General features: G+C 41.2%; 1 protein-coding gene across 1 annotated transcript in view; it reads left to right on the top strand.

Annotated features, from left to right (window-relative positions):
- The window catches only part of CEP112 (centrosomal protein 112), a 165,830-nt gene that overhangs the window by 92,166 nt on the left and 57,689 nt on the right, over positions 1-15,975 (top strand). Inside the window, exon 21 of the mRNA XM_059485706.1 lies at positions 9,971-10,201. Coding sequence (XP_059341689.1) covers positions 9,971-10,201 — 231 coding nt within the window. The remainder of the gene's footprint in view (positions 1-9,970; positions 10,202-15,975) is intronic.

The following is a 15,975-nucleotide window of genomic DNA, read 5'->3' as shown; positions in this document are numbered from 1 at the left end:
GGTAAACATTCCTTTCATCAGATAAAAGGAGAGGAGAAGGAAGGAGGAATTTTTAATTTTTGTCTCACTAATCTGTTTCAAAGCAAATTCAGTAAATCAGGGAAGGAGGAACTGCTCTGGATCAGTCTCCAAGGCAAGAGGGCCAAGTCTGTTACAGGTTTTAGAACAGTGAAATGGAAAATGTATTTAATTTATCTCAATTTCAGCTTGGTGAGTAATCCTTTGGCTCTCCAGTTCTCTGCATTGTTTTGTTACACATGTAAGCTCAAGGTTCTCCCCTTCAACCTAAACTCATTTTGTTGGGAAGGCAGTGACAATAACCAACCTAGATGAAGTTCTGCTTTCCAGCTGCTGTTAACTAAATTGGAATCAAATGGACTTATGTAAATTAAGAAATGGAAATAAGCTCTGTTAATTTTAAGCTCTTTGTGGAGCTGTTCAAATGGGTGTCTGATTTTCTTTCTTGCCCCTCTCCTTTTTTTTTTTTTTTAAGCCCAGTTTGTAGCTTAAGTGCCATTTACATTAACTGGGATTTAGGCATCTGACTGCCTTCTGTAAAAGTCCAGATCTACTTCAGTGCACTTCTTTTGGGGAAAAAAAAAAATCATCAAAATTTGTGTTTTGCTTAATGCCATGTCACAGCAGACCTCAAAATGTGCTGCCTTTTTCTAAGATGGAGAAAACAGAGTGAGGCCAATATTTTGAGTGTAACTTTTCCCTGCTGGCTTTTTGATAGTGGTGTGTTGTTTGTTTCTTTTCATCCTTCAGAAATACCTGGCAGAGTCGGTGAACATTTGGGGGTTAAATTGCCTGTTAATTGCTGCCTAAGTGTGTTTATTTATAGGAATGGCACAGGCAGACTCATTTTTCCTTAATTTTATTTGAAGTGGAGCTGAGCAGAAGGTAACTATTGTTCTTAGTGAGTCAACACTTCCACTGTGTTTCAGGAAATGCTGGACAGGATTAGACAAGACAGAGCAAATACATTGCTAAAAAGTAGAATCTCTTCTTGAAGGGTGCTGGACCTTCCTTGGGATGATGTTCAGTGCAGGAATTGTTGGTTTGGATGCCAGAGGTGGGTGATGTTTCCCTCCAGCAGCACTGTACAGGTGGGGTGTTGTTAAACCAGTCCCCACACCACAGTGAGACCCTGGTAGATAAAAGATAAGCAGGAATAAACTAGTAGGAATAAACTTTTATTATTATTCCTACAATTAGGAGGAATAAACTTTTATCAGATTCATAAATGTTAGAGGTATTTTTCAGAGCATGAACAGTGCTGGAATAGCCCAAGAATCTTACCAAGGAGGTTTGACCTTTAAAAGCAGCTTAATGCTGTTAAAATTAATGAAATGAATATGTAAGTTAGCAGCTCAACACCTCCCTTTACAAATCCCTGGGGGTATTTTCAAGAGAGGTGTCAGAGGTGCATGTGCAAAGGTGAGAGGAGTTTAGGTTGTGTGGGGATGGAGCTGATAGACCTTTGCATAAATTCTGAAAGTGGGATTGAGATCTGACCCTGCTGAACTGCCACATTTCACCCTTAGTGTCACCTGCACTGCTCTTACTGAGGTTTATCCACTGGATATTCATCTGTCTGAGCCTCGGGAGCTTCCCCTTCCCTTGTGCTGTGCAGGTGCAGATCACTGGGTGCAGCTTTGGTTTGTGTCAGTTCTCCTCCAAAACCCAAAACTGATCATATCCAACTTTTCATTTATGAACATATTAATGACTTCACCCCATCACTGCAATGTAGTCATATATAGGATATATAGAGAGAAATATGTATAAATAGGATGAAATGGCTCCATTTTAAGCTCTGCAATAGAATATTCTGGAGATAATTTTTTACCCCTCAAGAATGAGAAAACTTCACTGTGCACAAAATACTATATAAACAAACAATAAAATGCATCTCTGAGTACTGAAGCTGATATTTTAGTGTTTCCAGGTAGTCTCAGACCACTGTCCAGGACTATTCATAATGGTGGGGGTGTGAATTTCCATCTTTTCCCCTGGAAGGGCTTGCACAGCCCCATGCTCCTGGAATGATCAGTGCTCTCAGGAACTGAGCCCAACCTGCTGGTCACTGAAGTGCTGTTCATTTTCACTTCATTTCACACCATTTCATTTATCTGCTCCCTTAAATCCCACGTTTATGGGGCTGTGTGTTCTTACCCAAAAGGCATTTAAAGTTGGCAGTGTAATAGATTGTGCTGTGAAAGCTAAATAGCTGTTTATTACTTATCCCTGCTAATTTGTGCTCTGCCACGTCATTACCCATGTGATAATGTGCCACTGGTTTTCTTTGCAAATGAAATCTCATCTTTTAAAGTATTCGTAATATATTGACAAATTGCTGATTTTAGGAGTCACGAGAGAAAAAGGTGAAGAAATTCTCTACATGTTTTAATTGAAATTGCCATGGTATAGAAAATATATTTTATATAGTTGTTTAAATGGACATGATTGAGTTCATGCAATGCAAAGGAGTCACAAATAGCTGCCAGCTGGCTGGACTGGCCACTTGGAATTCCTTTGGCATGGAGAAAAGCAGGTATAGTGGGACCAGGGAGTCAGACTCAGTAGGATGATTTGTGGACAGAAAAATCAGAAAGATTAGGACTGTGCCTGGCCCTTGGTTGACAGGGTCCAGAGGGTAAAAATAACGAAAAAAGTTCCTGCAAATCAGAATAAGATCAGTTAAGAGAAGTATTGTTGTCCCTTGCAGAAGCTGCAGTAGAAAAACTCATTAATGTAAACCAATTTTGTTCTAAACACAAAATCAACATTACACACATTTGAAGTTCTTACAGCTACACTTCTTTCTAAGCTTAGAGCTGCAAATATTTGTTTATTTTTCAGACTTCTTTTATGTTAAATGCATTGCTTGCTTTTGTGATGGTAGAGAAACTTGTATGATGTTCCCCAGCATTTGATAAAGCTTTGTTTACTCACAAGAAAGCTGAAGTGGTTCAGGTTCCCACTTTGAGCAGATAATTCCCTTTACAGTGAATGTTTTACAGTAAATGTGCATGGCTGGGACAGGACACTCCATGCCCCTCTCCTGGGACACTGCCCTGCTCATGGCTCAAAAGGGACTCATTGTCCCCACTGAATCACTGGGTGTTCCTACTTTGTTCCTTATTTTCCTTTCACTTCTTCATCATCAGAGTGAGATTTGTTTTTATTGCAGCCTGCCTTTCCCTTGACTGGGCTGATCTCCTTTCAGAAATAATCCAGTGCCCAATAACAAATGTTATGGATGCCTCATCCATCCCTGCCACCCCACAGCAGCGTGGCAAGGCACAGAGGGACAAGTGTCCCTTTCAGAAGGGCCCAGCTGACGTTCCCCAGCACACCCTGCTCACTTCACTGCTCCTCTCCGAGGAGGAAATGCTCAGAAGGTCTTGGCAGGCAGAGCAGAAGCTGCTTATCTGTGCTCAGATAGGGCTGTGACTTACAGGCTGATATTTGAGGTTATTATCCCAGAGAGGATCTTTGGGGTCACCCAGACTAGTCCATGCTACTGCTCACAGGTAGTGGGGTTTGTTGTAGGTTTTTTTAAATGTTTCATGCCAGCAAAATTAAGCACAGCAAAGTGAGCCCTGTGCAGTCATCTCTGACTGGAGCTCAGTTAACCCAGCACAGAAAACTTCTGAAACTCAGTTGTCAGGAGCCCCTTGAGAAGGGCAGGGGTGTTTAACACAGCAGCCCCAGTGCTCCCAGCAAGGCACAGCACTGAGGTTACTGCAGCTTCATCTGCTGGCCCATCTTCATCACTCCCTGTAAATCTGCTGCAGCAGCACCTCAGCGCCTCTAGCTCTGCACCACGGGCAATAAATCAGGAGTGCATCTCACCTCAGCTCTCCTCTGCCTTGTTTTGGTACTTTCAGCCACCCTGGGCACCGGTGGTGCTGGGTGGATGTGGTTTGGTGTGTAATGCAGGGCGAGGATGAGCTCTGTGTGCTCACGCCGTCAGGGTGGAGGTGCTCTCATGCTCCTGCCTCTTCCTCAGGAACTCGTCCGAGGAAATGCTTCATGGGGGTGAAGCAGCAGCTCCTGGAAAATAAAGGGAGTTTGTGTTATTATTGTTTTTAATTAGGCCGTAGTCATTCGGTCCGTTTCTCATCCCCGTTGCCTGGAAGTGGAGCAGAGTTTCAGACATCAGCAACAGATTTTAATTTAAACTTTTTGCCAACTTTATATTTTCTTATGCAATTTACTTTTGAAAATTAAGAGCACATGTTTTCCTTCCAAATAACACGCAGTACATTTATTGGCATTTTAAATAGGCCAAAGTGAGTGACCAACCTTCTTCTTTTTCTTTCAAGTCTATTTTCTCCCTGCGGGCAAATTGCTGTGGGCTTATGACCCACCCTTTTTATGACACTATTTCAGCACAGATATTCTTAGTTAGAATTCTAAGTTATTTCTTTGAAACAGAAATAGCAATCACCACCTTGGCCAGCAGTTTCTTCATCTAAGGGACATACAAACATGTAACATAAACCTTTATGAAATCTCTGTCACACCGTTTATGTATTTTTGTTCCATTTGGGAAACTGTGTAAGCTGGTGTTATCTTTCTATTTGTTGTCCTGTATGTGGATTAATGGTCATTTTACAAAATGCTTCCTTGTTTGGGGCATGTTCCTGTGGCATGGCCATCCTGGGAATTGCTACAAACTTCTGCATCCTTTCTAAAATAGATACAGATCTGTCTTATTTCATGTGCTCGTACCCACACCACCGAAATAGAGACTACAACACTTTGATCCAGAAAAGGCAGCAAGTGGCAGAAACATTTTGGCACTATTACACACTGTCAGCCCTTATTTCTTATGTTTAATCCTCATTTAGCACAATAATAATTTGCTTAGATGGGGTGTTTAAGGTGAGTTTTTCTACCAGCAGCTCTTGTACTCAAACTCTTGTTTGGACCATACAAACCGTTTGGATCCCAAACAGAGATTTGGGCAGCCAGAGGAGAATTTGAGAAACCAAGACTGAGAAAGAGGACTCAGTGTTACAAAGAAACCATCCTGCCTTTGGATCTGGAGCCTGAGAAGTGAGATTTTGTAACTGCAGCTTTTATTTTCCCACAGAATCGTTAAGAAAAGAAAGTTGCTCATAAGTTTTATATTTCACGGATTTTTCGCAACTGAGAATTAAGTCATCTTGGGGCTTTTTTTTTTTTTTTCCCTAATTTGCCTGCATTTAAGTCTAATAATAGTTTATTAAACCTGGCATGTGGAATAGCAGAGCCTTAGTGCTGGAAAGTTTGGGATTCATTTCCTGCAGCAGTGGGGACAGATCCGTGTCACACAAAGTTGTCTCAGCGCTGAGTTGGGCGTAAGCTGCTTCTGCCACTGACTTTGTTTATGGGAAAAACTAATCTGGCTGTGAGAACTGGACTTATTTGAAAGTAATTGACAAGAACTGTGTCTGTGATCCCAATATGAGCTTTTTCCAGTCACTTTGGAGAGATTAGATGTCTCTTAACATCATCTTACTGGCAGTGAAGTTGCTCCAAAGGGACTCCTTTAATCATATTAGTTTCGCTGCCATCACCCCATCTTCAGAGCCTTTCTTCTTCCCTAATAGAACCAAATCTGCTTTTGCCATCTATTAGGTCCAACATTAATGCTCCTTTGCATATTAATTACCATTGCTTTACCTATAACATTCAGCTCACTCTCAGCTGTCCCCAGTTTTGGCTCTGAAGGCTGAGAGCTGTTACTTCTTACAGAAAACACTGGGTTGTGTTTCATTTTCTAATGACTTTGTATAAGAACCATTGAATAAAGAAGGAAGTGAAGCTTAAAAGGTGTAACAGGAATTCACCCAGTCTTTATTTTGTCTTGTAGTGTCATTTGTGAATGAATTTTCCTTGTTTTATAAAAAGTTAACCCTGATTTCTTATCCTAAATATTTTAACAAACTTTTTAGGGAACTTCTGAGCAGGGTAATTTTTTTGTTTCACTTATGTGTGTGTGTTGGGGGTGTAATTAAAGGAAGTTTTTTATTTTAAAATAGCAGGGGAAAAAAAAGAAGAGTAGGGGAATGAGCTTTCAAAAAGAACTCTCACAGATGAAAAGATAATTGTGGCTATTTCAGGCTGGACTTGCACTGGGACAGCTGTTAAAAACCCCAAATTCTCAGTGTGTCAGTTTGGAACTCAGACCAAATCACCCATCAGCAATTGCAGCTCTTATCTTCATTGAGTTAGTGCTGCTTTGGTTAAGGAAAAGCCAGGCAGGCTGTCATGTTCTTGTGATCTGGAGATGAAATCATTTTCCGAAAGAATTATAAAAGTACATTGTGGATTATAATTATACACTGAACATTACTTTACGTTTTTAGTCTGTATACAGATTTAATAAGAAATTAAACATGTGTAGAGGAAAAGCCCAGGAAGGGAAGGAAAGGATCTAGCACAGATTACAGTATATGAACCATATGTTTGAGATAATGCTGATAGGGCTGAAATATGTGGCCTGTGGTGGAGTTCTGTATACAAATGACGTGCTCATTCCTTCTCCACCATACACACACTCTTACCTTTGACATAGTAGGGACTAATGCCAGTGAGTAATTAAGAAAGCATGGAAACAAAATAAGTTCCTGAGATGGTTGATATTATTTAATACATGTTACAGCTGGGATAGCTGAAGGACAAACTGAAGGTTTGAAGGGAGATGATGTCTTTTATTACACCATATAGTTCAAATAGCTTGAGAAATAGGCAAACTTTCAAGCCTTGATTTTTTTTTTCCTCTCTCTCAGATCACAGTATTTATAGGAATCTGTCTTGAGAGATTAATGTACAAGGCAATAGATCTGATAGTCATTCATGTCCCAACTTTGGTCAGAAACAAATGTTTCCTTTTCAGAGTTTTGTACTAATGTGGTTCTCAGAGGCTGCAAATAGATGGTGTAGCTGAGTACAGGCAGTGTATTAAAAATGTCTGAAGAAGAAAAATAGTAGTTGGAGAGAAACTGGCATTCCAGGACAATGGGAACTTTAAATATACACTGCTTTTCCTCAGATTTTCCTGTGAAACCTTTAATAAGCTTGAGCTGAGTCACCTGCACTCACTTGGTAGAACATCAATTTCTGCTCTCAGTATTGTTGCATCCTCTGTGAAAAAATTCCAGGCAACTGCAAAGTTTCTTGTGAAACAGGGAGGAGAAAGGGGGGAATTCTGTGGGAGTTTTGTAGTGCAAGTGCTCATTTTCAGAATTAAATTTGTGAATGAACACGTGGATGTGCTTTCAGTGCCATCCATCACACTTAGCTGTAAGCTCAGTGCTTTATGTTCCAGGTGTGATGCTCCTGTACCCCAGTGAGGAACCCACAGAGGAAATGGAGTTAGAAAAGTAACCAGTGAGAGTTAGTAAGTGTAATCTGAGGTCATAGATATGTATCTACTCCTGAGGTAAAGTAGCAGAGGGAATTCTGTGGAATTAGGAGTTGTTAGAACCCTGGATACTGAGAATTTGAGACTTTCTGTGCTGCCAGGCACCGATCCCCAAGAGAACACTGAATTGACCTGAGGCTGTGGAGAAGCTTCCAAAATGGAATGATAGAACCAAGATTAGAGGTGTGTAGTTTAAATAAAAGTGTATAATATCACATAGTAGAAAACTTAGAGTTTAAGGGTTTAGAATATAGTATTATATATAAAGTGAGATAAAAATTTTAGGACAGAAGGTAGTCCTCCTTTACCTTCTTCTTCACCTTCTTCTCCATAACTTCAAGTAGTATTGTGCAATTAGATTAAAAAGTCCACATTGCAGAGCACAAGTAGTTTGTTATTAGATTAAAAATAAAAATAATTTGTGTCATTTCTTAATTAGACAGTTTATCCTTTAAAAGCCTTATAGAAAGAGAAATATGTCTCCATTTTTAACTTGTTAAAGTACTGTAAAACTCACACCTTGTGAGACTATAATATAAATAAAAACTAATAAACATCTAAATCCAAACAAGCAATACCATCTTGCACATTTAATCCTGATCCTGACCTTAGAAGAAAAACCCAATAAAACTCAACAAGGAGTGTCACAGCTTTATTCCTGTCACTTCCATCCCTCCCCCTTGTGTTCCCATCGGGGGCAGGCAGTGATTGATAAATGATTGATGATGCTCTGATAGCTCATTAGAAGGATGCAGGTAATTCCCTAAGGATAAAAAAAGAAGGCATGGGTAGGATGTGTAGATTATATGCCACAAGCTCATTTCTCCTCCAAAAGGGTCCATCTCACCAGTGCAGTGGGCAGGGGGAGCTGTATTTATCTGTGTGCAGGAAGAGAAAGGGAAGAGCAAGAAGAGAGGCCAAGAAAAGGGACAGAGCATCCTCTGGGTCTGCCCCTAGCCCAGGTGTTGGAGGACACCTGTGCTATTCACATCCCTCTGAACAGAGAAGCTGTGAGAGAAGCAGAGAAAAGAATGATACAAACAATTCTTATCTCATGTGCTGCTCCTGTGTTTGTGCACACGTGGAATGTGTTGGAAGATCATTTACCTGAAGGAATTTTGGTAATTGGATTCAATTTAGTAATTGAATTTGATGTTATCTCTCTGTTCCAGAGCAGTAATATTTTTATTGGTTTTGTTTTGTAGAGCCTGTGTACATTAAATTACATTTGGTTCTTGAATGTTTCTTACACAGGGATAGTGATTCACCAACTAATATTAATAAAAATGAGTGTAGTACATTTGGCTTTGTTGGAGAAAATCTAGCAAAACCAGAAATGTGGTGCCAAAAGATCAAGTAAAAGCAAAACATGATGCCAAAAGATCAAGAAGAAATGTATTTCACAAAGAGGAAATATTTTTAATGTATATTAGCACAAAGAATGAGGATTATTTAATCTGTTTTGATAGTGCCTTTCCACAAATGCTTTTAAAAGCAGTTTCCTCTGTAGTGTGTCCCTTTTTGCACTGCTCCTTCTCATTCCTCCAAAGAAAAGGCAGGATGGTGGCGGACCAGGAACTTGGTCACAGGAATTGCATCATCCCTCAGGGGAGCCATTTGGAAGAGTCTTCAATCAACAGAGCCAAACATGAAGAAAAGGATGGTGGAGTCATGGCTTTCATGTTTCCTTGGCCAGTCAGTCAAAGCTGTGTCCTGACTGTCAGGAGACAACCAGGAGTTTCTTTAGAAGCTTATACTATTCTTTAGTATTCATTGTAATATAGTCTTGGGATCCCTGCCAGTCAGAGATGCCTTAGAAAGTCTCTTTTCCCAGCCCAGCAGTCGAAGAAGGAGTCAGAACTGTTCTATTCTTGTTCTCAAGGTTGTTCATTGTTTCTTATCTATAGAAATCTTTCTCTGACCCGCCGAGGTCCGTCTGGCAGGTTTGGTTGAGGCACACTGGTGTTATCTTTTTATACTAAAAACCACGTGTACACTATTTACAATAACTTCCCAATACCTATCACCTATGTTAGACAGTGAGCTTCTACTCTAAACCGACCCAAAAATGCCAACATCACCCAGAACATGGAGGCCAAGAAGAAGAAGGAAAAAGGACAAGGCACACCCAAATTCCTCCATCTTGGGACCCTGAGCCCTCATTCCAAAAACCTCAAAAATCTATTTTTCACCCTGTGATGAATTCACTATCATTCTACTTAAATTTTTGTGGCTTGTAAATCCTCATATACAGTTGGTAATTTTTTCCATGGGTCAAGATCAAAGGCTCAGGGGTCTTGGGCTTTGTGCCAAGGTCTCTGAGGCCCCTGGGCAGGGACTCGAGTCCTCCAGGGCAGCCAGAGGAATTTCCTGGGTTCTGACAATACGGTTATAGTATAATATAGTATAATAAAGTAATTAATTAGCCTTCTGATATCATGGAGTTCTGCCATCATTCTTCCTGCCCATTGGGCATTCCTATCACCAACCAAGTGGGTTTTGTGCTGTGGGTTTGGGGTTTGTCACTCTGTTTGCTCTTTCTCTCAGGTGATCTCTGGCTTGGAGAGCCAAATCCGCAAGCTGAGGGAGGAGCTGATCCAGGCCAACGCCCTGAGGAACCATCAGCTGCTGGACCTGAGCCTGCAGAGGGACGAGGAGAAGCTGAGGGCAACGCGAGAGAAGGAGGAAGCACTGAACAGCGTGAAGATGGAGATGGAGAAAGTGATAGCGGAGCTGAAGAGGAGGCACACGGCGGAGACAGAGGCGGCTTTGAGGAAGGTAAGGGACGGACAAAGAGCAGCTCCACGGGGCACAAGGGGAGGGATCACCCCAAAGTCACCTGAGCAAAGTTTCCCTGAGGAAAAAATCACCTGGGGATCACTTGAGTTGAAGAAACAGATGCAGACCATGGGATGGCAGAGTCACTGCAGGAGCGTGGGGTGTTTTGGGGTTCTTTGGTGGAAAGTTTTGCTCTGGGCATGCTGGGGCTGGGCAGCACCTCCAGCAGGGATGGAAGGTGCCATGAGGATCCAACAGCACTTTAAAAACACAGGTGATTTTATAGGTAAAGCCAACCAGGCTGATTTTCCTCTGCTGCAATAGAGACTCTGGAAAGGATGGTTCTGCCTGGCCAAGCTTTTTATCCCTTAAAAAGAGGGTGAGCTCTTAAGGAGGGAAATACTCAGGCTCAGGGTGCAAGGAAATTGTGTCTGGTTGCTCACAGTGGCTTGTCTGATTTTGCCTGTGGTGTACATCAGGTGAGAAAGGTCTCTGGTAAGATTTGAAAACAGAAATTAATGTTTCAGATTGATCAAGGCTTCCCTCCATTCTGTTCTGTGGGGTCACTGCCCACATTCCTGTTTGCTGAGCATCCCTTGGACCCTGTCTTGAATTCAAGTATTCCCCCCCCTCCATTAGGGAGCTAAAACATGCAAGTTTTATTTCAAAAACCAAACTAAAAAAACCCTACTTAATATTTATGGTAGACTCTGTGTGTGTGTAAGCAGATAGTTGTTGAAGTCTCTTTTGTACGTTGCATTAAGGCACTAAATCACACATTTGCTTGCAAGGGGATGTGCAGTGGCACAAATTAACAATCTGCATGGAGTGTTTGAGCAGCCTTTGTGCAAGTGACATTTCATTTACCTGCGTCAGGTTCTTGGTCTGTAATTTTAAAGAGCATTCGGGGGATTATGTTGGAAATCAGCCAGCCTGAAGCCATTAAAATGGCTGTGATCAACAATTCAGAATCTATTCTGAATGTAAGGAAAGCTCTGCTTGGCATAATTATTTAAAGCCAAGGTCACAGAAAGTATTTAAACCTTTGAAATTCATCATTAAAGGATTAATTTTAACTCAGGAAGACATTGTCATTTTTGCTTAAAAATGGAATTTGAATCTCAATTCTTTTCTTTCTTTGATCTTTTTTTACATGTGTAGTATAGCAAAAGAAAAGTTAACTTCTTTACATCCTCAAATTAAAGTTACAAATAATCCTTCATAGGCCAATATCTCTAATAGTCTTGAATTGTCATTTCTGTCAGAAATACTGGTTTTCTTTAATTTGTTGGATTTTTTCTATTTTTCAAAAATTTTGCTAATTTTAAGCTATATTAACTGCTATTGTATTTTTTTTCTTTAACCTGCTTCCCTATTTTTACCCTAATCTGAAGAGCACATGTTGAGTAAAAGATAGGAGGGGAAAAGAAAAAAGTATCTCTGTTGAAAAGTCTTTCACAGACATGTGAAAATACCTGGCATTACCTTCAAATCTCCATTCCCCATTCTGTTTCATTCCTGTCTTGCAATTGTAGAACTGTGGAAATTGGCCACAAAATCCAAAACTTGAAGCAGCTTTGAGGACAAACTCCATTTAAAACTCAAAAGCAGCAGTTTCAGCTAATTTAGTTCAAATCTTGGTCCTAGTCCACAGAACCTTGCTGAAGATGATCTTATCCAAGAGGGGGAAAAAACCATCTTAATTGCATCATGAGCCTGGAAATTTGTTTTTGAAGATGTTTTCTACCAGTTGTTGTTACCTGGAAATTTAGGGCAATATGAGGGAAAAATTGTTCTCTAAATGTGCTTTTTTTTGGTGCCAGTTTTGTGAAGATTGCTTAAAAATCCAGTGGGAAGCTGAAATTCACAGTTTAGGCATGGAACATCTGACTGGCCAGATTTTCTGAAGGTCACTCCATTCTCAAGTGAGGGATCTTATTCCTCTGTGATCTGCTCTGGGAATAATGTTAATTTCTGCGTGGATTGCTTTGTGTCATTGTGGACTGTTGTTAACGCGAACATGAGGAAATAGAAATGATTCATACTTCAGTGACAAGAAAAACAGAACTGTAAATGGGTGAAGATCCAGGATTCCTCAGGCATTGCCCTCCTGCTGCTGTGGGGATGAGAAGGAGAAGAGTGAGGAGCAGAGACAGGGGAAGGAAGAGTCTTCATTACGGGCACTCTGAATATTTAAATATTTGTTGGTGGTTGTAGACATCTTTTTTACATTTAGGGACACATGATTTATTGAGCTCTTTAATTTTCTGTTGCTTCAAAATCCCGTCTGTAAGGCTGGGACATTTATTGTGGTGTCAATTCCTGAGCACTCCCTTAGCACTTTGGGGTTGGTGTCTGCTGGAGGTTCCTGGGACACTGTGAGAATTGTGCAATCTTTTTCTTGCTTTGCCTCTGTAAGATACTGATGTGTTTTCAGCATTTTTTGTACTTAACTGGTTGAGCTGACAAGTTTTAGGATCATTTTCCTGCAAGCTGTTTTGCCCCATTAGGAGGGTGGTGAGAGAGCTGTGGCTGCCCCTGGATCCTGGCAGTGCCCAAGGCCAGGTTGGACAGGGTTGGAGCGCCCTGGGACAGTGGAAGGTGTCCCTGCACATGGCAGGGGTGACACTGGATGATCTTTAAGGTCCCTCCCAACCTAAACCATGCCGTGATTGTGGGGTGTTTGGAGCACACAGCCCTGCTTTGGCAGCTTTGGGCAGGGCCAGGTGAGCTCCAGGCTGCACCAGCAGCACTTGGGGCACCCTGAGCCAGGTGCAGTGGAGTGCACAAAGCGTGGAGCAGTTCCAGCTTTTCTAGGAACGGGACATTGTTATTGTGGTGTCAGTTCCTGAGCACTCCCTTAGCACTTTGGGGTTTGTCAGGGTTGGTGTCTGCTGGAGATTGCTGGGACGCTGTGAGGATTGTGCGCCTTTTTTCCTGCTTTGCCCTTGTAAGATACTGAGGTGTTTTCAGCATTTTTGTACATACCTGGTTGAGCTGACAGAGGTTTTAGGATCATTTTTCTGCAAGGAGGGTGCCCAGGGAAGCTGTGGCTGCCCCCAGATCCCTGGCAGTGCCCAAGGCCAGGCTGGACAGGGTTGGAGCTCCCTGGGACAGTGGAAGGCGTCCCTGCACATGGCAGGGGTGACACTGGATGATCTTTAAGGTCTCTCCCAACCTAAACCATGCCGTGATTGTGGGGTGTTTGGAGCTCACAGCCCTGCTTTGGCTGCTTTGGGCAGGGCCAGGTGTGCTCCAGCCGCACTTGGGGCTCTCCTGAGCCAGGTGCACAAAGCTTGGAGCAGCTCCAGCTTTGCCAGCAATGACTGAGAGCAGGAGACAAAGTCTGAGTGTGTGCAGATGTGGGGCTTGGCACTGTTTGCAAGGTTCTGTGGGATTTTCTTGGCAGAGGAAATGAACATTCAGCAAGCACGGCCCGAGCAGAGCAGTGGACAGGCTAACAATGCTCAAAGGAAGCAACCTTGGAACACTGAAAATATCTCATAAAAAAGCTCCCTTTGAGCAGCACACATGAGTAAACTGGAGTGGGAGAAGATGATGATGGGCTTTTTTTCTCTCTCTCTAAATAATTTTCACTATTTAGCTTTTTATTGACTTCTTTTCAATATTTAAATAGATATTTTGACTCATTCTGTTCAAGGTTTATGCAGGTTCCAGGAACATCTAATTCTCTGTCAGTACCGCTTTTCTTGTGGAGAAGTAATTTACATTTTTGTGTATTGACTGTACTGAACACACATGAAATTTGATTGTAGGACAAATCTGTAGTCAAAAAAACCCCAAAACTGAGTTAAACACTTTATTTTTGGGGCTGCTTCTGATGGAAGGGAGCTGTGAAGTGATTCCCTCTGAAAAGATGGGACACCAAAGTGACATAAAACCTGGCCAGAGCCCTGCAGATCCTGCTTGTAGACTTTAATGATGTTTATGTTAGTTATACTCCGAGATTTCTGTGATTTTAAATCAAACCTGATGTTTACAGTTTTTACCTGGTACAATCACTCCACCTGTATCTTGTATCAAATCTTGGTCCTCGTCCACAGTACCTTGATGAAGATGATTTTATTCAAGTGGGGGGAAAAAGCATTTTAATTGCATCATGAGCCTTAAAATCTGTTTATGAAAGTATTCTCTATCAGATCTTGTTACCTGGAAATGTAGGGCAATATGGGAGAATAATTAGTTCTCTAAATTTACTTTTTTTTTGGTGCAAATTCTGTGAAGATTGCTTAAAAATCCAATGGGAAGCTGAATTTCACAGTTTAGGCATATCTGTGTGTGTGTCTGGTGTGAAGTCCACATAAAACTCAGATACTTGGGGACCTTAAATTCAGATCACTCTGTAAGTGACCACTTGCTTAATTAGGAATAATTATTCTATATAACAATTTAGTTGCAATATAATGTTTTTGTAATGGGGCAAAACACTTCAGACAGTGTCCTATAGATGGGTACTTATTTTCTGAGCAACTTCTTGCTTATAATTTGCAAATAAGGTACTGATAATGTGCCCTGGGGAACATTTCAGTCCCTGCTTTAGCATCAGGCTCAGTTAATTCCTCACCCAGCACAGCCCTAGGGCAGCCCAGTTGGATGGAACTCCCTGGGCATATTTTCATGCTGCATATGCAGGAATATCTGTGATTCACAGTATCTGTTCTGGCACTGTTGCAGATGATGGCACACTGTTCAGCACTGGCAAAGAGAGATAGAAGATGAAGGGAAGGAATGTGACATCTTCTGAGATGAAAGATGCTCCAAGAGATACTTGATTAAAAGTATTGAGTTACCCCTAAGCAGTTAATTCTCCTCCTAAAGTAAAATCATCTTGTGCCTTCCATGAGTTCCCATTTCTGAGTCCTGTCTCGCCAGCTCTGCTTCTTCTCTGCCACCTCCACATTTCATTAGCACCAAAAGTGGTTCCATCTTTGTCCCTAAGACCTTCTGAGAACTGGCTGTGGTGGGACCTTTGATCTGACACCTTTCACTTCATTAACTCGGAGACTGAAGCCACACTTGCTGCAGATAACTTTGTTTGTGATGAGTTTTCACACTCACTGCAGCGATTCCCGGGTTATTTACATGGGGGCAAATAGGTCAGCCATAAATGTGAATGTGTATTCCTCCCGAGTGTAATGGTCTCATTAAATTGTGTCTAATTGTAATGCAGACCTGTTTGTGTCCTTGCTGAATGCAAGCAGGACCCCCACCAGTTGAAGATGTGCCTTTTTTAAAACTTGTTTTGAGTCTATTACATCAATTATTTAGCTTAGGCCCCAGCTATGAATAATTTAAAGAGCCTACAATTCTTACCAAGAAGAGTTGGATGTTTCCCAAGTCTCTGAATTTTTTTCATTATAATCCAAGAGCTATTGTCTCTGATATTATCTCTCTGTTCCAGAGCAGTAATATTTTTATTGGTTTTGTTTTGTAGAGCCTGTGTACATTAAATTACATTTGGTTCTTGAATGTTTCTTACACAGGGATAGTGATTCACCAACTAATATTAATAAAAATGAGTGTAGTACATTTGGCTTTGTTGGAGAAAATCTAGCAAAACCAGAAATGTGGTGCCAAAAGATCAAGTAAAAGCAAAACATGATGCCAAAAGATCAAGAAGAAATGTATTTCACAAAGAGGAAATATTTTTAATGTATATTAGCACAAAGAATGAGGATTATTTAATCTGTTTTGATAGTGCCTTTCCACAAATGCTTTTAAAAGCAGTTTCCTCTGTAGTGTGTCCCTTTTTG

This window comes from Ammospiza nelsoni, chromosome 19 (genome assembly GCF_027579445.1).
Source record: "Ammospiza nelsoni isolate bAmmNel1 chromosome 19, bAmmNel1.pri, whole genome shotgun sequence".
NCBI classification, from domain to species: Eukaryota; Metazoa; Chordata; class Aves; order Passeriformes; family Passerellidae; genus Ammospiza; species Ammospiza nelsoni.
Note: the sequence above shows the minus strand (reverse complement) of the source record. Positions and strands in the feature narration are given on the sequence as shown.